The sequence below is a fragment of the Dipodomys merriami genome, unplaced genomic scaffold, assembly GCF_024711535.1.
Source record: "Dipodomys merriami isolate MVZ:Mamm:240054 unplaced genomic scaffold, mDipMer1.0.p SCAF_6, whole genome shotgun sequence".
In the NCBI taxonomy this organism is placed as follows: domain Eukaryota; kingdom Metazoa; phylum Chordata; class Mammalia; order Rodentia; family Heteromyidae; genus Dipodomys; species Dipodomys merriami.
Genome location: NW_027206179.1, coordinates 73,370,011 through 73,393,506, shown reverse-complemented (window position 1 = coordinate 73,393,506; position 23,496 = coordinate 73,370,011). Strand labels below are relative to the sequence as shown.

General features: G+C 35.2%; 2 protein-coding genes across 4 annotated transcripts in view; one reads left to right on the top strand and one right to left on the bottom strand.

Moving 5' to 3' along the window:
• Window positions 1-23,496, top strand: part of Rb1 (RB transcriptional corepressor 1) — a 131,929-nt gene that overhangs the window by 82,513 nt on the left and 25,920 nt on the right. The window lies entirely within an intron of this gene.
• Lpar6 (lysophosphatidic acid receptor 6) lies at window positions 958-3,004 on the bottom strand. The gene has a single exon (XM_070003194.1). The coding sequence runs from the start codon at window positions 2,251-2,253 to the stop codon at window positions 1,219-1,221; it is 1,035 nt and encodes a 344-aa protein (XP_069859295.1). The 5' UTR covers window positions 2,254-3,004; the 3' UTR covers window positions 958-1,218.

The window sequence follows — 23,496 nt, the reverse complement described above, 5'->3', positions numbered from 1 at the left end:
GCTACTGAATTCAGTCTAACAGGTCCACCTTGGAGAAAACTGCTTGAATTTTTGAGGTGATACACTGAAAAAATGAAAGTTTATGTGTACTTGGTATTTTCTTTCTAAATTAAAGCTCAAAGCCTTATCTTTTCGTTTTGTGTAATGAAAATTTGTGTTTAGTTATTTGTTTTGTAGGTTTGTTTCTTTTTGTGTAAAAATTATGACCTTAATTTTGTTGCATTAACATTTTTCCAGCTTTAAGTAGCATTTCTAACTATTCAACCATTTGGCTTAGTTAAATAGCATATTTCAACTCTGTAGCTTAAAATAGTGAGGAAAAGGAAGGAAAAGTAAAAAGTATCTTAATTACTCCACTATCTAGTGTTTCTTTAACTTAAACTTAAAATATAAGTTCTTTGTTGTGTCATAAATATACCTTTAAATATACTTTTTGATAGCATTTTACTTAAGTAATTTACTTATTAACAAAGTAGCATTTTATTAGTTTCTTCACTCTAGATTTTGTGGCATATATAATTCCAATATTGAGTTTATTGCTAGAAAGTTAAAAATATGTTTAGGCAGTACCTGTTTTTTTCTTTATTAATTAACTACAGAGAGAAAACTTTTAAGTGTTTTCTACAAATGTAAACTGCTTATGACCTTCAAATAGTGTTAGGATGTCATTCTACAGAAGAGACTACATTTTTAGCTATTTGGCAGAAATAACTCTACTTTTTTTTATTATTTCAAATTACTCTTTCTCATTTATAGTGTAAAACAGGATTGGGAGTTTTGAAAATGAAATAGAAATATACTGAATAATCTATTAACTTCTTAAAACTTTTCACATGAGTAAATAGTTTAGCATAAAAATTCAGGAAATCATTTAATATCTTAATGAAGAATTTGAAAAGTAAGGAGTTATCACCTTATTGAAATCGTAACCACTTTCAGACTTGGAATTAAATTTTAAGAGATCTTTTTAATGAAGAAAACACATGATAGTGGCTCAGAAAAATAAAATGGAGTTTATACAAGAACGGAATATATTTTAATGCTTAATACATTGAATACAAATCTTCTTTAAAAACATTAAAATGTCCACATGTTTATTTTCTTTTGGAGGTGGAGAAATAGTTTTTCCAAGAGAATACTTTTCACAGTTGAAGGAACTTGTAGCTTTTTGTCCCAGTGAAGTCCCAGTGAAGTCCCAGTGCTTTTATTTCAGGCAGCTTATATTGTAGATTCATTGTCAAATATTTTACATTTTAAGGTCTGTAGGTTGTGTTGAATAAAATTCTCTGTGCCTTGAACTTCAGAGAATCTGGAGTCACTCCTCCTAACAGACCAGTTTTTCATTTTTATCGAGTTTTGAATTGTGTCCGATGTGAAGTAGTAAACTATGGGGTCAAAGCAACAGTTGGAAACAGCAATGCAGAGAGTGATTGGGTACATTGTCCTTACTGCTGCCACTACGGAGCAGTTAACAAACGCTTGTGTTCTCATAAGGGAATATAAAATCAGATTGATATTGTAAGGTACAAAACAGAAACAGAATATGACCAAATGGACAAAAATCATTTTTAAAACCTTAGTTTTGTTTATTTTGCTTCTACTTAATGTCACTGGCTTATTTAAAGTTCTTAGCACCATACTAGAACAAGTTACGTTCAAAATGAGAGGAATAAAAAATCCCACTATCTCGATGAAAATTACAATTCTTGAGAGATACGTTTTCCACGTGGCTTCTGGAAAGTTTTCAAAGCAGGCTTCTGAGGTATTGTTACCCTGAGAGTGGGTAGACTGAAAAAACACTGCTGGTGCACTTCCTCCCATCACAGTTAACCACACAGCAACGCACACAATCTTTGCATTTCGTTTGGTTCTTAGAGTCTTTGACTTAAATGGGTAGACAATTGCCAGAAATCGATCTACACTAATACACGTCAAGAACAGAATGCTTCCATACATGTTGGTATAAAACAGCATCACAGAGATCTTACAAAGCAAATCTCCAAATGGCCAATTCCGTGTTGCAAAGTAAAAAATTCTGAAGGGTAAAGTAAAAACGAAAAGCAAGTCTGACATTGCTAAGTTAATCATATACGTTGTAGTTTCATTTCGTACTTTGAGGGCACAGATGAAAATATATATGGCAACACAATTGGATATTAACCCAAGCACAAACACCATGCTGAACATGCAGCCATACAAAGTGTACTTAAAGGAGTCATCATAGAAGCAATGGGAGCTGTTAGAGCTTACCATGATAAAGGCAGTCCCGCTTTCTGAGTGAGGCCCTTTTGTCCCTTGCTGGCAGTCGTCTTCGGTATTCTGATTGTGACTAACCCACACTCAATTGGTTTGCAGATTATTGGATCTCTTAGTGGTTTTATAAATTATATTTCCTTCAGAAATCTCCAAAAGAAACATGAAACTTGTTGCTGTAAACTTTCCAGTAGCTTCTTCAACAGGAAAATATTCTCATTTTTCTAGTCCCGAGAAAATCCATGAATCTGGGGCTTATTTGAGGGAAAGTTCAGTCGTGAAGCCAACCCATAGGATCGCAATTGTAAAGAAAAGCTGTGTCTTTAGATAGGAACGCAGTCATTTGTCTTGTAAACTTGTTTTGCTGTAGTTAAGGTGAATATTCCAAAATGAAAGTTTCTTCAGGCTCCAGGAAGTTTAAGTTCCAGTTGTCAATCTCACTTTGATTTTCAGTGCAGGGTTTCAGAAACTGAAACATTCCTAACTTGTCCTTAGACTTCTTTTAAACGAGCTTTTCCTTTTTGGTTTTCCTGCAGTGGATCTCAAATGGTGGTAAGTAGAAGAGTCTTTTTTTTTTTTTTTTTTCCGAAGCTTGTTAGTTCTTGCCGAATTGAGGCTTTTTCCACAGTTGCTGGCTGTGTTGTGAGGCGGGCTTTCTCTGAAGTAGAAAGAAAAGGCTCACTAGATTTGTAGTATGACATCACAGGAAGAAGAGGCTGGGTTTGGACAAAGAAAGGTTTCAGCCCAGTTTGTTTGCAGTTCCTTTCATCTGATAATGTGTCTGCTGGGACTGTACCTAGCAGGCTTGCAAATGGTCACTGGTGAATTAACTCTTTTTATGCGGAAATGCTTTGTGGGGTTTTGGCAAGCTCTCTCAGTTAGTTTTGTGTTGTTTTGTTTTAGTGGTAATAATTGAACTAGAATTAAATCAATTTAAGTCTATTTGTCTTTTATTTAGTGCTTTCTATTTGGAATATGGCTTTTTAAAAAAAATGTAAAGTGGGTATGGGTACATATTTACAAACTGAAATTGTTAGCAATACTAGCATTTTAAGGAACTATTTAGTAATTGAAAGAGACCTTTAACCTTTACGTATGAAAAGGACTTGACTTAGAGACCAGTTGTTCTTCCACCCTTCTTTTTTTCCCCCTTAATTACTCCTCCAGATTTAACTTAATTGGTATGATTGTGAGTAGCTTTAATCCTGGGTCTCTTTTGTTTTTGTTTTTGTTTTTGACAAACAGTCTTCTAAACATTCTTCATTCCTTTGAAACAATATTTTAGAGCTATTTTACTTTGTAATTAGCCCTTTCACCAAAGAATGTATTTTAAAATGTTGGTTTTTGCTGCATATGTAGCTCAGTGTAAGAATACAATGTACTTAGCATGGGAAACCCTAGGTTTCAGTCCCTAGCACCAAACAAAACAAAGCAAAACAAAAAACAGTTTTTTGATGTGTTCTTTTTATTTTGCCCATCAGGTTTTTAAGTTTTCCCCCCCTAAATTTAATGAAATAATTTTTGGAGACTATGAGTTAGTACTTGGCTAATTCTAGGTTCATAATTTTATTTTCATTCATTCCATCTTTTCCTTTAACTTCCTTTATATTACATTAACTATATGATGGCATGTATTTCAGACCTTATCTTCATTTAAACATTTCTATAAATGATTTCTCTAGATTTATGGGTAAAGTATATTCATACTTGACCTCCCTCATATCAGAAGAACATATGAGTGGGGAAGGATAGCTGAATGTAAATGTTATTTTCTCAGAGCCGCAGAGACACATGTTTTTCATATTTTAAGCTGCTCCCCTCCCCCAGTTTTTGGTTCTGGGGACTGAGCCCAGGGTCTGGTGCATGCTAAGCACATGTTACCTCCCTGAGCTAGGTCCTCAGCTCCTAAATTTCCATTTTTCTGAAAAGTCTAGATTCCTTTTTGTTTTACTGTTAGACCCAAACACTTCCTTTTGAGTCAAGACATTTAAGAGTAATTTATTTTTTCTTCATAAAATATTAAGCTAATTTAAAAATATTAAAGAATATTGTATAACATATTTTATACTGTTTTGCAACTTTTTTGTTGGGACTACTCTCATGCTAAGCAACTTTTGTTGGTGAATTTAAGCTATTAGTGTTTTGACTAAGAAATTTTATCTATAATTAAATAATACACAAATAATATAATCCAAAAACTTGAACCATTGAAGGTTTGAATTTCTTTGTATTACTTTTGGCATAGGGAAAAATACATATATGTACTCATATTAGAATATTGGGCAGAAATGAAAAATGAACAGTTAATAAAATTATTCTTTTTGCAGAAAAATATAAAATTTTAGTTATTACCTCTTTCAAATTTATAGTCTTTTTAATCACCTTTCAAAATGAAATATATACAGCTATATGCCCTGACCTACTTTTACTTTCATTTTGAATATGGTGTCTCATCAAAGAAGGAAAATATATTCAGTCTGCGCTAGAGTATTCTTCTATACATTGCCGCCTCTCACTTGACTTGTTAATCTCATTGTTCATTTGTAGTTTTCGCATGTTTGAGTTGTTGTTGCTTAACAATGGAAAGATCATTATTTGCTAAGACTTTCCTTATTAGTAGTATGTTAGTGTATGTATTACTAATTTTCAGCATAATTCTTGACCCTTAGTAGACACAGACATGTTTGGTGATGAATAAATCATATCAATAGACATGGACTTTGTTGAAGCTTGTTCAGTTGAGGAAGAACAGTAGCAGAGGGATTGTCTCAACAGGAAGAAGGTGATTGAAGTTGGATTTTTTAAATATGTTTTTTAAATTTGGATTCTAAGAAACCAAAGTGAAATTCATTACCTTGAAAAATCTTTAGGTGATTTTTAAAATGCAAAATGGCAACTTACAAAAAGAATTAAATCTAGTTAAATGTTAAACATTTTGGTGAGAAACTTATTTTGGTGAGAAATGTGTATACTCTTCCAAGTTAGGCCATGGAGACAGTTTTTCTTAAGTGAATTTTGGGATTCTGTAATGAAATTGGGGGGAAAAACACTATAAAGTCAGAAGTTGATATGAAAGCTAGACAACAATGCTTCATACCTTTAACACTAGCTATTTTGGAGGCTTAGATATGACGATTATGGTTAGAAGCCAGCCCAAGCAGACAAATTTAGGAGCCTCTTATCCGTTAACCAGACAGAATTTAAGTGTGACTCAAGTGGTAGAGCACCAGTCTGGAGTGGACAAAGCCAAATAAGACACCCTGGATTCAAGCCCCTGTCACCAGAAAGAAAGAGAGGAAGAGAGAGAGAAAGAAAGAGAATTTAAGACATTCAGGAGTGTTAGAAGATATTTTATGGCTGGGAATGTGGCTTAGTCGTAAAGTGCTTGCCTAGCATGCATGAAGCCCTGGGTTCAATTTCTTAGTACCACACAAATAGAAAAAGCTGTAAGTGGTGCTTTGGCTCAAGTGGTAGAGTGTTAGCCTTGAACAAAAGAAGCTCAGAGAGAGTGCCACGGCCCTGAGTTCAAGCCCCACTGACAGAAGAAGTGGAGGAAGACGAGGAGGAGGAAGACGAGGAAGAGATATTTTATATTGTTTTGGCATTTTTCTAAAGTGTACAACAATGCATTGAAATAGTGACTCATACAATTAATCACTTTTCAAAATATAATTATATCAAGAAGCTAGGTAAATAACCAACTGTCCTCTAAAGTAGATGTTTTATTTATCAGTAATGGTCTTACTCTTTTAGTTATAAAACTTTTATCAGATTGAGAGTTAATTATCAGAAGTTAGCTGTTAATTATTAGAAGTTGAAGGATTTGGATGATTTTTTTTTGGTAGTTTTGGGGATTAAACTAAGAGCTTCCTGCTTTGCTAGGCTGGTGAGGTAGTATTTGAGCCATGCTTCTAGCCCTTACTGGCTTTTATAGTTTCTTTTTTCAGATAAGGTCTCCCAAACCTTATCTGGGCTGGCTTCAGATTGCCATCCTCCTATATCAGCTTTGTGTGGGATTACAAGAGTGTGTTACTGTGGCAGGTATCACTTCTCAGTAGACTAAAATTCTCCTGTGACTGTGCTTAGAAAAGACAGGAAATCTTACTTCAAAATAGGCTCAAAACATTTGTTAATTAACTCTTTATTGAACACTAGTATAAATAGAGTATGAAGAGGGTTCCTCAACCATTCTTCTCTTCTTTTCATGCTAATATTTTCTGACCAGTTTTGTCTTGCCTGTTTTTCACTCTCCCTGCAATCTTTTTGGATAAACCCAATCATTCTTATCTATGTGATTATTGTAATGTTCAGTCGATTTCTTTTTTTTTTCTTTTTGTCAGTCTTAGGGCTTGATCTCAGGGCCTGGGTTCTGTCTCTGACCTCTTTTGCTCAAGGCTAGGACTTTATATCTTTAAGCCACAGCTCTACTTCCCATTTTCTGGTGGTTAAGTGGAGTGTCTAGTAGCTAGGATTACAGGTGTGAACCACCAATGCCTGGTCCTATTCTTTTCTTGCTGCCATGCTAGTCCATCACAGATCAGTTCATTTATTCTCAGTTATTGATGTATTCTCTTCTTGGTTCCAGAAGTGACCTAGAGCAAATTATGGTTTTTAAAATGAATATATTTTCAAAATTAAAATTTTCAGATATGCAGATTATAACTTAGTGGATAAGTGTGTAAAAACAAAGAGGAGTTAACATTAGGAAGAGTTAATTTAAAATATGGAAGGCTAGAAGTTTAACTTAATGGTAGAGTATCTAGCTTAGCATTTAGGAGGCCCTGTATTCAATTGCTAGAGCTGAAAAAAATGAAATACAGTTAAAGAAAAAGAAATATGATAAGTATTCTCCATGTCATGTTCCTTTTCTAAAATTACTCATTTGAATGCAATAAATGTTTACAAGATGCGAAAAAATTCTTAGAAGGGAAATCCATTTATATATTAGTAAAAGAATTAGTCATAAACTATAGGGGAGATACATAATGGGAAGGTGTGTGATGTATTAGAAAGATCTGGACTAAAGGACAGGGCTACATTTGACACAAGAAATAAAAAAGGTTATCTTTACACATACACCACTGAAGAATATTTTCTAATGGCAGAAATATTTACTTATGAAATGCCATGTCATTTTGGCCCTCATTTTAGGAAATTCACCAAATGTAAGATCGAGTTAGGGGAAAACATTTGTTGGTGGATCAGTTATATGTGATAATTAAGTTTAATTCAGAAGTAAGTTTAGGGCAAAGAATTTGCTCTTTGGAATCTTAACATCTTGAGACCCTTTTCATATATGTTTCCCAACTTAGGGTCTAGTGTCACAATCTTTGGGGTTCTCAAACATGACTAAAATCATGAGAAACAAACATCTGAAGAAATCAAGGATCAACAAGTCTCGCAGGTTATTCTTCTGAAATATCTGGGAATATCTGAAATATTTTGAATGTTTGTCTGAGAACAAACTAAAAAGAATCTAGACCGTTGCTAGTGCAGGCTCTTTTATGTATAAAATATAGAATTTATATGTGGCCCATAAAATGTGAATCTACATATTATTCTTTAATAGGAAAATATTGTTCAAAGTACACCACCCAGATAATCAGAGAAGTTTCATGGTCTTGTCATCTGGCTCTTGGAGGAGTCTGATTATTTGACTGTAAAAACAAAAGGAGTTGAAGTGCATAAAGGTCCCTTTCTGCAGCCCTATCTGATTTTAATTCTTTTAATACTTTGAGTCTTCAAGCTCCCACATTGAGCTTTTATACTCTTAGGTCTAACAAATCAAGGATTCACTTTGCATTCTCAGTGTTTAAGTAATTGTAACAAGATTTTGGAACAAGATTTTGTGAGTAATATAGATGAGGGGTGGAAGCAGTTGAGACCAGGTAGAAGTGATGTGGTACTTTCACAGGATAAATCAGCAACAGCCAAATTGCTGTTTAGAATTGCATTTTCATTCCAGTACTCTCTATGTGAGCCTCCTTATTTTGCTGGGACCTCCCAACTTTCTGCTTCACCTGTCCTCCCTGTGATACCACAGGAAGGTGTGAGATATGGAGCAGGGAGGCTGGGTGTAGTAGTGATGGCTGGACAGTGCAGTAATGTTCTCTTTAAAGAGAACAGAGAACGAGGGAGCTTCATCTCAACCAGTAGAAGCTGGGCACAATCTGGGTGCGTATCTGTCATTCCAGCTACTCAAGAACTATAAATAGGATTGTGGTCTAACCTGGCCTGGACAAAGAATATACTATTAAAAAAAAAAAAAGAGGGGGAGAGAAAACAAGGAAGGGGGTAACAATGTCCAACAAGAATTGATCCTGAATTCAAATTCCAATATCAATCAATCACTCAGTCAATAAATAAGTCTAAGTGCACTCATTTTATTTTATTCATTTTGGGGGGGGGGGAATGCGGTCGTGGACCTGAACTCTGGGCCTGGGCGCTGTCCCTCAGCTCTTCAGCTCAAGGCTAGCGCTCTACCACTTGAGCCACAGCGCCACTTCCGGCTTTTTTTTCTGCTTATGTGGTGCTGAGGAATTGAACCCAGGGCCTCATGCATGCAAGGCAAGCGCTCTACCACTGAGCCACCTTCCCAGCCCCAAGGCTTGTTTTTTGTTTGTTTGTTTGGGGTTTTTTTTAACTGTATTTTTTTGTCTTTTATTTTTGGTACTGGGGACCTAACCCAGGACGTTGCACTTGCTAAGCAAGCGCTTTGCCACTGAGCTACATCCCAGCCCGTGCACTCATTTTAAATGCAACAAATTTTGCCCTGGTGAGTTGTGAGTCTTTTGTGTTCTTTTTTTACCTATTAATTTACACTTAGAAAGAAAAAGTAAAGTTTTGTTCATTTGAATATTTTTAAAGCCAGTTTATTTATATTTTCTACTTAGGTTTAGAAATAGAACATGTTCAACCTGATAAATCAACATTAGTAATTTATGTAAACAGAATACATTTATTTCCTATAGAAAGATCTTTTTACTTAAGCAAAAATTACAACATTCTAGACAAATTTGGTATTACTATGTCTATTGATATAATTTAGAAGTGGTTTTCTTTCCTGTCATGATTTCAAACTTTATGCTTTATGTTACTTTACTGGAGTGTGAGTCATTGACCTAGTTTCAAAGGATTGAGCCAGCTTGTAAGTTGTGTGGGAGGACAAGAATGATGATTAAATTATAGCAAAGTCAGAGGGGATGGAAATGATAGTGGAAGCAGGTTCTAGAAAAGAAGGCAGAGAAAATTTAGAAGGATGTTATTTTGATATGAGATGTAAAACTTGAATAAAAATATTTATCTTTGCCTACACTTGAGTTATTCCTTTAATTTTTCCCATTTCTGTTTGTTCCTCCATCCTTCCCTCATCTCCAACTCTTAGAATCCTATCATAAATTTTAATAAGTCTTCTCAATCTTATCAATCCCTTCTTGTACTTCTGTAGTAAAACTGAAATACTTATGTAGTTCATATCACAATATAAAACATCAGTAAATTACACACATTAGATATATGTATATACGTGTACATATATACACATGCATATGAGAAACTATAAAATACAAATCTGCCTTATATTCATCAAGCATATATATCATTTATGTGTTATTCATTTTTTCACTAGTTGGGCTTTTCTTCTGAAGTACAACTAGGAAAACAGTAGGGGAAGCAAATTTCTAAAGTTTTTAACTGGACCTAGAATCCTAGGTCCAGTTTTTGACTTTATTATGGTTATATATATATATATATATATATATATTATATATATATATATTATATATATATATTATATATATATATAATATAATATAATATAATATAATATATTATATTATATATATAATATAATATATATATATATATATTCAGAAATTTGCTTCATACCTTAGTAACTATTAAGTAAGGTAGTTTATCTTTTACATATCTGATTCTATATTTTAAACTTTTTTGAAACACCAAGTTACAACATGTTGATGGAAATTTAATCTTAGAAAATTCCATCCATTTGTACATTAAAATACTGTGGCAAGCATTCAGTGTCACCTTTATTGATTAAAATACTACTGTGCCAAATTACATACAGAGTAAGGAAGTATGTCTGCTTTCAAATGATTAGAATGGGGGTCTTTTTGTGAATGTAACAGCTCACAGAATACTTTGTCAGAAATCTACAGAGTGTATTTCAATAAACATTGAATTTGTTGTTGTGGTTGTTATTGTGGGGCTTGAACTGTAGGCCTGGGTACTGTCCCTGAGCTCAAGGCTAGAGCTCTACTGCTTGAGCCACAGATCCACTTCTGGTTTTCTGTAGTTTTATTGGAGATAATAGTCTGACGGACTTTCCTTCCCAGAGATGGGAAGGATTACAGGCATGAGCCATCTGCACCCAGCAACATCAAATTTTTTTTAAACTTATGACTGAGGATGAGGGTAGGAAAAGATTTTTTTTCTTTTTAAGAAAGCCAATGTCTGATAGATCACAGTTCTCCCATTAGTGAAATTACATGCTTATTACAAATTTGTACATATTTAAAGAAAAGGTTGTTCATGTTTGACTTATAAGTATAAAATAGTAGTTGTACTTAAAATATAAGAGAGAAAACTGCTGTCTTTCGTAAAATGAATTTGTTGCTTTGGAATGATTCAGAAGTAAATATAGGAAGGGGAAATTATAAACTAGAAGAATTGGTTTTTCTAGTTGTCAGGTTCAATTGTAAGTGTCATTACCCTATTCATAGTAAAAATCATAAACATTGATGTGGTTTATAGGAGAAAAACAACTTGGAACTCTGCTCATAAAAGAACCTGATCTTGTCATTTCAAAGAATTACATGTCTCACTTAAAAACAATTTTTATTAGTCTTTTCAGTTCATTGTTACTGATTTTATCAAGTAGACATTTCTGTACTAGCAGTAATCAACTAGAAAATGTAATCAAAAAGATTCAGTATACAGCCAAAAGTAGTATAAAATACCTTAGCAATAAATAAAGTCAAAAAACAAAATTTTAAATATAAACAAAAAGACAAATTTTAGTGAAGGCCATGAAAGAAGACTTGTATAAGTGACGAATCTATAAATTTAATGCCATTCCAGTATAGATCCCCATAGGATTTTATCAACTGTCCTTATATCTTTGTTCTCCTATAGAAATGTATCTGTGATTTATATAGCCAGGCAGTTTCATTTCTAAGAAAATTTCCTCCTCTCTTAATTTGCATCCCTTATCAGTTGTACCTAGCTTCTCACAACCCCACCCAAACCAGATGATTATCAGCCTTTTTTAATAGATCAGAAGTAGCATCTTGTTTATTTGCATTTGTTTCTGAGTTGACCCTAGAAATAGACTATAAATCTAAGGTGGCTTACTGTACCTTATTACTTTAGATCCCTGGAGAAAATGGATAGCTCAATAAAAATGCAAGTAAGTCATCTGGATAGCAATTTTAAGAGGGAAATCCATTAAAGAAAAAAAATCACTTCAGTGGGCTGGGAATGTGGCTTAGTGGTAGAGTGCTTGCCTAGCATGCTTGAAGACCTGGGTTCAATTCCTCAGTACCACATAAACAGAAAAAGTTGGAAGTAACACTGTGGCTCAAGTGGTAGAGTGCTAGCCTTAAGCAAAAGAAGCTCAGGGACAGTGCCCAGCTGTGAGTTCAAGCTCAGGACCGGCAAAAAGAAAAAAGAAAAGTCACTCCATAAAAATTCTGGAGGAAAGGGAAGTACACTGAAAAAAATAACAGTATGGCTGAGTGTAGCGCGGAGAGTGCTTGACTCCCCTCCCAGAGCTGTAGGTTCAGTTCCCAGCACCATGAAAATAAAATAAATAATAGTAATAATAGAATGCTAAAAGTTTCTCAGAATTACATGAACTGTGAAGTTTTAAAGAAAAAAGATAAATGTTGACTAGATACTTTTGTTATACCCATACTGTAAAGTGGAAAGAAAATGCCTGTCAGATTTCATTTTTGTGTATTTAAATAATACATATTTTTTTGGGGGAGGGGGGATCCGGTCGTGGGGCCTGAACTCTGGGCCTGGGCGCTGTCCCTCAGCTCTTCAGCTCAAGGCTAGCGCTCTACCACTTGAGCCACAGCGCCACTTCCGGCTTTTTTCTTTTTGCTTATGTGGTGCTGAGGAATCGAACCCAGGGACTCATGCATGCATGCAAGGCAAGCGCTTTACCATTGAGCCACCTTCCCAGCCCCCATACATATCTTGATAGAAAAAAAAATCCATTAGAACATACTGACAAAATTTAATAGACTATTCAAACAAAAGGGAAATGATCTACTTTTTTCCTAAAAGTGGATCTCAATTTTCATTACCTAAGCTTATTTTTTACTGGTCATAGGGCCTAGGTGCTATCCCTGAGCTTTTGTGCTCAAGGCTTGTGCTCTACCACTTTGAGCCACAGTACCACTTCCAGTTTTCTGATGGTTAATTGGAGTTAAGAGTCTGAGATTTCCCTGTCCACACTGGCTTTGAACCGTGATCCTCTGATCTCAACCTCCTGAGTAGCTAGGATAGACAAGAGCCACCAGAGTCCAGCTTCTAAATTTAATATTTTTATCTTTAACAAGGTTTTACCTTCAAAGTAAAAGAGATTACATATTGCACTGGATTTTTTTTTAAAAAATGACAGATTTTTTAAAAGTCTATTTCTATGAACACTATTTCAAATGTACTTAAAACAAAAAAAAATTTTTTTTGACTTTAGGAAGTTATGCTCATAGCCCAATTACAATGGAAGAAAGACTGGCTCATTAACAGATAGGAACACTCAAAGATCTAGGCTTGTGAGAAAGGTTCCAAGACACTGGTTATCCATTCCAGAATGAACTTTCTATTGGCCACTTCTTTTACTAGTATGTTGCTTTAATTGCTTCACTTAACTGAATCTTGGAAATTTTGAAGATTTTCTATCAATGCCAGATGTTGCTGTACTTCCTCAATTAAACAAAAGACAGGAAGGAGTGCCTGTCTCTACAAAAGAGCTGTCTTTAAGCTCACATTTTGTTGTTGTTGTTTAAATTAAACAGAACTGCACCCTTTGACCTGACCCAAAAAGGTTGCTAGATAGTTCTTTTGCTCACATATAGACAAACAGTAGTCATGTTAGAAAATCATTCTGATGGGCCACACTGGTGGTGTTCTTGGTGGCTAATGTTGCTCAGTTTGATCCCCAGTACCACAAAACAAAGTAAAATGAAGTAGCTGGATACTGCTGGTGGCTCACATCTAGAATCTTAACTACTAAGAAGCCTGAGAGCCAGAGGATTTCAAGTAGAAGCCAGCTCAGCTAGAACAGATAGAAATGCCATCTCCCAAATAACAGCAAAAAGCTTGTCTGGAAGAATGGCTCAAGGGTAGAGCACCACCAAGCAAGTAAACTGAGCTCAGACTCCTTCTAGGATAACAAAAACAAAAACCCAAAGCAAACAAAATCTCCAAACACCCCACCCTGCTTTCTCATGTTATCTTCTTCTCTGGTTCTACTGATGTTTGTTTGTTCAATGGGACTATTAACTGAATGCCAGATGTATGCCAGATGCTTTCCTAAGTGTTGGGAATGCAGCAGTGAATAAAACAGAATCTCTGGATTTATACTTGATGTGTGGGAGACAGGTGATCAACTTGCGGTGATCAACAAGTGCTCTGAAAAAAAATACGTACTTGGGAGGAAAAAAGGATGGGATCAAACTATTCTATCTAGAAAGATCAAAAGAAGGCCTTCTTGATAAATGAAAAGAGTGAAGGAATCTTGTGTTTCAGGGATTAATCTTTAGCTGATCAACTTTAAAAGGCCTTTTCAATCAGTATTTTCAGCCTCCTCTCCCATAAATTCACTCATCAAGCTCATGTCTACAAGATTTAATGGCAATTAGGAATTTCTAATTTTGTTCATCTAGTTGCTGACAGTGCGGCTCAAGTGGTCTAGAGCAACTGCTTACCCAATTAAAGGGCCTTAGTTTCCCTTATACAGCTCTCCTCAAAGTGTGTGTGTGTGTGTGTGTGTGTGTGTGTGTGTGTGTGTGTGTGTGTGTGTGTGTGTGTGTGAATTCTGTGCATCTAATTCTGATTGCATGCTACCTCATAAATGGGGGGAAACTTGCTTTGTTTTTGACTCCTTGACAGTATTCTTCAAACTTAGTACTTGTAAAATAGCTTTCATTAATCAGGCCCTTGCTCAGTGGCTTCATTTTTAACTATACAAGGTTTAATATAAGAAATATGTTAATGTTAAGGCTCATAGGTGAAATTAAAATAAAATTAGAAGGAAAAAGATCACTGTCCAAATAAGTCAACTGTTTATAACTATCTAGGTTTCAATCATTATTATTCAAATTATAGAGTATATATTATATAGTAATATACTATACACATAATCATATACATGATATACATATATAATATGTATATAGTATGATTTATGATAATATAATTCAATAATTCCAATTAGAGAATAATATAGTTAAGATTCTTTTTATAGTTAAGAACACTTTTTATTGTGTCTTTTAAACTGATTCTTAGCATAAAGTTCTCAGAGTGACTTGAACTACCGTCTATCCTAAATTATTTGAGAAATGAATGAATAAGTTCTGACATGAGCATACATGTAAACCACTAAAGCCCCATCACTGTTACCATGTGGATGTGACTTGTTAGGAATACATTTACTTCTTGTAGACTTTAATTTTTCTTTAGAAAATGCCATGTGCTTTTCTGTATATAAAATTATACTTAAATAAACTTAGATGATAGGAAATGTGCTTTGATGTTTTAAAACATTTAAAATCATCTAGTTGATTTTTAACTGTAAATATTGGAACATTCGTTGGTCAGAAATAGCAGAATTGTGTGAGATGTGCTGTGTACTCTCTGGGAGAGAGAGCTGAGACTCTTGCTTTACTATCTAATGTAGCTAGAGCTTTTTCAGGATTCCCTTAGATTACTCACTGAAGATGAATTTGACAAGACTTGTAATTTGCTTGTTAATAAACTTGTGGTGTATGATGTAGGATAGACTGTATTTAAATGAAATCATTTTAAATTACTAATAGAATCACTATCAAGTCCTATGGCTAGAGTATTGTTTTTATTTGATAAACTCACATTCTTGTTTTTACTGTTAACAAAGCTAGATATGTACTGCCATATAAAACAACAATCTGATTTTTTGGCTATCCTGTAAAACTAATGTTTGGCATCTTCACATTTGTTTTATTGATCATCTTTAAATTAGTTTCTTCTTGAGGAAGAGCAGGTCTTACAATTTAATGTTCATTACCTCAGTATTTAATGATTATAAGAAAAATGTACTTTTAAAAATCTTGATAACTAGAGGAAATAATGGCTTAGCATTTTTTTACTCATTGAAATGCAAATTTAAAATTCTGCTTCAATATTAGGGAATCAGGCTTTTAAATTTTTTTTCATTCATTCGTTTAGATTTTCTAAAACATATAAGGCTTAAACTCACAATTCTCATGCCACAACCTCTCAAATGCTAGGAGTAGGATTCTGTCTTGATGATAAAAAGAGAATTTTTTAAACACCTACATTCTTTCAGTTTTGTTCTGCCAGCAGTATCTGTTTGTGGCATTTGTCATTGTACATATGGAACTTTATCTGACAGACCTAAGAATCATGAAATTCCCTTCCCAGCAGGAGTCCTGTGGCAAGCAAATGGAATTAGCTGGGACCCAGCTACATCAAAAAGCTTGGCAGGAAGTCTCCTTGACCAGACAGGCCTAAGACTCCTTTTCTCTGACCATTTTTCTCAATACAATAAGATGTGCTCAAGGGAAATTATACAATATTCCACCCCTACTAAGGGCTACCTGGCAGCTGACCAACTTAAGATACAGAACAGTTCCATTACCACAAGAATGGCCCCACTTACTCTGGATAACCTATCTTTGCCCCTTACCTCTGACTGTTATTAATCTGCTCTCAGATTTTGCCACTTCAGAAGTGTTACATAATTGGAATCTAACAAGATTTAGTTTTTAACGTTTAACTTTTCCTCCCTCAGCTTAATTTCCTGGATATTTACTGAGTATATTGCCTAAATAGTTTAGTTTTTAACTCAAAATCATTTTTTTAGTATATTGCCTATAAAAGAATTTAGACCTTTTCATACATATTTTATACTATGTATGTGCTACAGTTCTTTAGGCTTACACATTTGAAGAATATATTTGGACAGGTTCCAGTGTTTTACTTGAACAAATAAAGTGTATGTGAACATTTGTGTTTATAGGCTTTATAAGAACATGATCTTGGGCTGGGAAGTTGGCTCAGTGGTAGAGCGCTTGCCTTGCATACCTGAGGCCCTGGGTTCGATTCCTCAGCACCACATAAGCAAAAAGAAAAAACCCAGAAGTGGCGCTGTGGCTCAAGTGGTAGAGCACTAGCCTTGAGCTGAAGAGCTGAGGGACAGTGCCCAGGCCCAGAGTTCAGGCCCCACGACCGGACCCCCCCACCCCCCCAAAAAAAGAACATGATCTTATTTCTCTAGAATGAACACCCAAAGAGTATAGTTGTATGCTTGGTGTGTCATTTGCATTATAAGAAACTATCAAAGTTTTCCAGAGTGGTTGAACCATTTTAAATTCCCACTGTGTGGGCTGGGAAGGTGGTTCAGTGGTAGAGCGCTTGCCTTGCATGCCTGAGGCCCTGGGTTCGATTCCTCAGCACCACATAAGCAAAAAAAAAAAAAAAAGCCAGAAGTGGTGCTGTGGCTCAAGTGGTGGAGCCTAGCCTTGAGCTGAAGAGCTGAGGGACAGCGCCCAGGCCCAGAGTTCAGGCCCCACGACTGATTCAGTGTCTCTTCATTACACTTGATTTCATCAATTTTTTTTTTATTTTAGTCATGTTCATATGTCGAGGTTATTATTTGCATTTTCCATCAGGTTAATGGTTAATGAACATCTTTTTCTCTGCTTATTCATAATCTGTATTTCATCTTCTTTGCCCATTTTCTATTGATTATTACTTTTTTACTGTTGAGTTTTAAGAATTCTTTTTTTATTTTAAATACTGTGGGCTTTTCTCATAGAAAAGTTTTTATTTTTGAGATGAAGACTAGTTTATGTTTCTTCCTTTATGGATTATGCTTTTGGTATCAATTCTAAGAACTGTAAATCCTAGTGATTTTCCCCTATACTTAAAAAAAAGAAAGTTTTGTAATGATACTTTAAGTCCACAACCCTTTGAGTTTATTTATTCTAGGGAGATGCTGGGGATTAAATCCTGGGGATTAAATCCTATCAGCTATTTGCTTTTATAGAAGCTTCGAGATTAAGGTCAAGGTTCTTTCTGGGGTTTTTATTGTTGCTTGTTTTTATGACCTTTGCTCAATATTCTAGGACCTTTTTTTAAAAAAAGATGATCATTTTTTCTATTGATTTACAAATAGATATAGGATTTAAGTTAATCATATTAATAATTGCATTAAATGTAAATGATCTAACCAGCCAAATTAGTAAAAATTATCAGTAGATAAAAAGCTAGACCCAACTCCAATACTGTCAACAGGAAGCCTCTGTGTGTGTGATTGTGTGCGTGTGTGTGCGCACGCGTGCGTGTGTGTGTGTGTGTGTGTGTGTGTGTATGTGTATGTGTGTGTTGGTTTTGCCGGTCCTGGGGCTCGAACTCAGGGCCTGGGTATTGCTGTTGAGCCTCTTTGTGCTCAAGGCTAGCACTCTACCACTTGAGCTAGAGTGCCACTTCCAGGTTTTTTTCTGAAGAGTTTATTGTAGATGAGAGTCTCATGGACTTTTCTGCCTGGGCTGGCTTCGAACAGTGATCCTCATATCTCATCCTCCTGAGTAGGTAGAATTATAGGAAAGAGCCACTGGCACCTGGTAGAAGCCAGTTTTAAATTTAGAGATATACATATATTAGAAATCAAAATTTTAGAAACCTGGATGAAATTAAGGATAATTAAATATATAACATATGTAGGTAGGGAAAATTAAGTAGTTGATAACATAGTTAACTGAAGAGGATACTGAAGGTATTCTAGCCCATTAGTAACAAAGGTAATGAGTTCATTTTAAAATAAATTATTTTGCAATTGTACAAAAGTGTTAGAATTCAACATGCCAATTTGTAAGTGTAATGATTCTTATTCAGTGTCACCTCTTCCATCACTCTATTTCTCCCAACCTCATAGTTATGAGTTCATGTTAACATTTGAACATGTCATAGTTGATATGTTTGTGACTTTCATATTAGAAATTTTCAGTATCTAATTGAAAACATGAATCTGAAGCTTAAAAGACCAGTTTTAGTCAATGATAGATAGTGGCTTAACCAGGACATATATATTGACATGAGGATCCAGAGGAATATCAGTATTAAAGGACCAGTAAAGTAAAAAAGAAAGAGCACTGTCAGGAAGGTCAGGGCCAAGTCTTTTCTATTTTCTAAACTAGTTTCCTTCTGAAAGGCAAAACAGTCTTAGAATTTAGCTAAGGATAGTGCAAAAACATTTCCTGTAATGTAGGCCCAGTAATACTCCTTAAAATACCCAGAAACAATAGCAATTCCTGCCTGCTACTTCCCCTATTGTTATTTTTCTAATAGCACTGGAGACCTTATGCTTACTTAGATAATCAGAACTTCTTCTAGGAATATCAGGTCTTTATAGACTTGTTGTCTTTTAGTTTTGGGGAAAAAGTATACTTGCTTTATAAATGTGTGCTAATTATGAAAGATTATTAAGCATACACACATATAGGGGTTGGAGACATGGCTCAATTGTTACAACACTAGCCAGTAAGTAAAAACATCAGGTACTGAGTCTGAATTTCAGTCTTGGACCTAAAAATTAAAAAAAAAAAAAAAAAAAAAAAACCAAACATACATTTAGCATCTACTTCTATCAGTATTATTTATTCGATGAGCCTTGGGCTAATCTTGCTGACAGTGAGTCTGGTTCTTCTCATGGATTTAGTAACATGACAGAATTCAGGGCAATAGAGTGTAGTACAGAGAACAATTATGCTGACAGTTTGAGTAGATAAGTAATAGCATGAGGCAGCTTGCCTGAATGCTGGATGGAGACAGTGCTACAGAAAAAATATGCCTAGTTTAGTTCAAAAGGTTATTATTCAGTTACATCTTTTCATTGTAGTTGTTATCAACTACTGTACTAGGTATTGATAAGTTATTGTGTTACCTGTAGCAACTCAAAATAATAAATGTTAATCTCTCTTCTGTAATTCCCTGGGTCTGGAATGTGAGTAATTTAGCTATCTGGATTGGCTCAGGTTTTGTTCTGAGCCATCCTAAAGTTGTAAACCAGCTCCACAGTAGTTTAAGGCTTTACTAGGGTAGGAGAATTGGCTTGACAGTTCACTCAAGTGGTTGTTGGCAGGTTTCAGTTCTTCATTGGATGATGGCCAGAGACTTCATTTCTTTGTCATATGTGCCTTTTAATAAGTCTTCTCATTATGTGGCAGCTGCTTTTCACCAAATCAGGAGATCTCAGAAAGTTCTGCAGGGATTTTTATAGGCTAATGCTATTACTTTTGCATATTGTTATACAGACTAACTATGTCCAATTTAGGAATGGTCTATGAGTGTACAAATAACCAGTGTCAGAGATTATGGTGGTGATCTTGTTCACAGTTTTCATTCAGTGTCAGAAAGCAAATCATTTTGTCAGTGTTCTTATTTGTGGTTTGTTGTATTTAATTTAATCTACTATATGGCTATGTTGGATGTTAATGTTTTAAAAACATGTACTAAGTGTTCATTATAAGTTGGCCACGGGGATTTCCTTTTTTATTTTTATTTTGTGTGTGGGGGGGCGGAATGTGGTACTGGGATTTGAGCTGATGACTTTGTGCTTACTAGACTGGTGCTCTACCACTTCAGCCATACCTTTATCCCTTTTCTGTAGATTATTTTGTGTGGGGGGGTGATCATGGGGCTTGAACTCTGGGCCTGCAACTTTTGTGCTCAAGGATAGCACGCTACCATTTGAGCCACAGCTCCACTTCTGGAATTTTTGCTGGTTAATTGGAGATAAGAGTCTCCAAGGCTAATCTGCTCAGACTGGCTTCTTACCACAATCTACAGATCTCAGCCTCCTGAGTTGCCATCCATGCCTGGCTATTCCAGGTTATTTTGAGATAGTGTCTTGTGAACTTTTCTGCCTGAAGTCCCCTTAAACCACAGTCCTACTCTAAGCCTCTCAAGTAGATAGGCTTACAGCTCCAACTCTGAATATTGTTTTAAAGACAAAAAAGTTTTCTGTCTAGATCCGGAGAGTCACAGATTCCTTTTTGTGTGTGTGCAATCTGTGTTTTAGTTCTATAGAAGTAATCTTGTGGCAGGTGCCATTTTAAGCACTTTATCTTTGCCATTTCATTTAATTGTCAGAATAACCTTGCTGTGGCTTAAATGTATTCAAATCTTGGTTCTCCATGTGGTAATATTCAACCTAGTGGAGCCTTGTCCTAGAAGGAACTTTCACGGAACCCTGACTTGTAACTAGAGTGCTATTACAGAGGGAGTCTGGCCCTTCCTAGTGCCCTGACTTCCTGTCCAGGGTAGCTTCAAACTCACAGTCCTGATTCTGCTTCCTAAGTGCAGGGGTTACAGATATTTACCACCATGCTTGGCTTTGCCTTCCTCTTTTACTCTATGACCTTTCATCCTGATGGGATTGCTACCAGGGAGCCCTTAACAGCACCAGCTCAGTGTTGTTTGGATTTTCAACATCCAAATAAAACAAATTTCTTTTGTTGTTATTGTTGTTAAGTCACCCAGCCTCCAGTATTTCCTCATAGTAATAGAAAATGGATAATACAAATCCTATGAGGAAGTATTATTTTCCATATTTTATAAATGAGCTACCTTAGTTTTTCTAGGGCCACAATTTCTCTTCCCTTGCTTCTAAGTACTCTATTACTCTGTTTACTTATTCTTTAAGATTCATTTTAGGCATAACCTCTTCTAAGAAATTTTCCCTAATTTCTAAGCAAACATCAAAAATGCCAGAAGTAGAGCTCTGACATAAATAGCTTTGAGCACCAAATTCAAGGACAGTGCCCAGGCCTGAGCTGAAGCCCCAGTACCAGTACAAAAAAAAAAAAAAAAGAAAAAAAAAAGAAGTAGACTTATTTTGGCTTATGATTTCAGAGGTTTCAAGCAAATCATCATGACATGAAATGTGGTAGAGCAAGGTGCTCCCCTCATAGTACCTGGAAAGCACAGAGAAAGGAAAGAAGGGAAGGGGAACAGGATCCCATTTAAGGGTTTATCTCTAGTGATCTAATTTCTTTCCACAAAGCCCCACCTTATAAAGGTTCCACTACAGTGGAGCCCGTAGCTCAACAGGGTAGCATCCAAGGCCTTGAACACAGGAGCCTTTGAGGGACATCCCACATCCCAATGATAACAATAGGAAAGCTTTTGGTAGTTTAATTTTACAACAATCTATGTGGTAGGTACTGCTACTATTAATGTGTTGTTTCTCTAAGCATCTCTAGCCAAATGGAGGTGTGATGGTGCTAATTGTAGGCATAGACAACAACATGGAAACATGGTTCAGGCATGGCAACAGGCAAACAAGAATGGACGAAGAAACAAAATTTACCTGCTAATGTAGTAGCTAACAGCACACGTTCCAGAAACCAGTGGACTGGGTTTGAATTCTACCATACCATTCACTGGTTAAATAACATGGACAGACTTCTTAACTTCTATGCCTCTAACTTTTGTCTCTAAAATACAGCAATAATTTTATATACTTTATATATTAATTGAGAGGATTAAATGATACCATGTATGTAAAATATAATACCTGTCATATAGTAGATGCTGAATTACTAGCACCTTTACTAAATTGACAGAATCATGAAGGTAAACTTTTAGTAGTGATAGAAATAAAAATAGCTTATAAAATATGTAGTAATAATGGCTTTGAGTCATAAATCAGAATTATCAAAAATCTAGGTGTGATAGAAATGTTACAGTTCTGTCTTACAATATAGTACCTTTACTGGCAGACAGAACACTTTAGCCTAGGGTGTCTGAAATAAAGTTAAAATTAGACTTATAAAGTACACTGAATGATATGTTTCTAATACTCTGTTTTCTTACATTCGTTACATTTGCCAGAAGGCTAAGAAAAAGAAAATCCAAAGTTTTCTACCAGCAAATTGACTGCTATGACTTAGAAGATTTCTGAATTTCATAATTGAAACTGTACTTTATGATTCTAACATACTTCAGATTTACTGGGGTTATCATTATTCTAGAAACAGAAGTTGAGCAAGGATTGAAAGGAGACCTTTTCAAACCTAAGAGAACCAGAAATGGAGTTCCTATAAAATATTCTGAAAAGTTCATCACTTTTAATATCAGATTTAGGAAAAATACAGTTCTTAAGGAGATAGTGAATCTCTTTCTCTCTTTCTTTATATATGTATATATAGATGCATATATATAAACATGTATATTAGCCACCTCTATAATGTATACATATGTGACATACGAGATAATATATATCGTATATAGTTGGGAAATGTGCATGAGAGAGGAGGTAGAATTGCTCAGGAGCTTTCTTTCCTTTTACTCGAATACTTCCTTTAAAAAAAAAAAGTTTTAAATATGGCGGTCAAATCCAGGGGCTCACACATGATAGGCAAATACTTAACCTCAGAGCCCTACCCTAGCCCTGTTCAGGAGTTCATCTACAATGTAGCTGTTCACCCTTTCTGACTCTATCAGTCTTGAGTGGGGGAAGGGAAACCTGACCTGTGTTTAATAAACTTCCTTGAGGACTTCAATACATACTGCCTTCCAAATAAATTACAGGCCATGACAGAATATAGAGTTTACATGATAAAATATAATTGAAAACTAAAGCTAGATGTTCTAAAACGTATTAACTCCTTTTCTTGGGGTCCTGGGACAAAGGTAGTTAAGCTTTAGCCATGTTCTGTTTGGCAAAGAAGAAGGAAGATGGAGATGATGAAGACATTCTTTTTGCACATTCACATATGTTAGACCCTGTTCATTTTTATTTACTCATGGACATATAGCTAGTATGTATTTCTTTTTTAACTTTTATCCAAATGTGTGAGGGAGACTCTTTGTATGTATAGCCCTAATGGGCCTGACCCAAGTTAATTTTTTTGGTTCAAATTTAGTATCTGGCTTTATATTTATGAAAACAGTTAAAGTGACTACTTCAGTTTTAGAGTTAGAACCTTT

Coding starts and splice junctions, on each gene's coding strand:
- Lpar6 (XM_070003194.1), bottom strand. CDS start 2,253: ATGGTAAGCTCTAACAGCTCCCATTGCTTCTATGATGACTCCTTTAAG.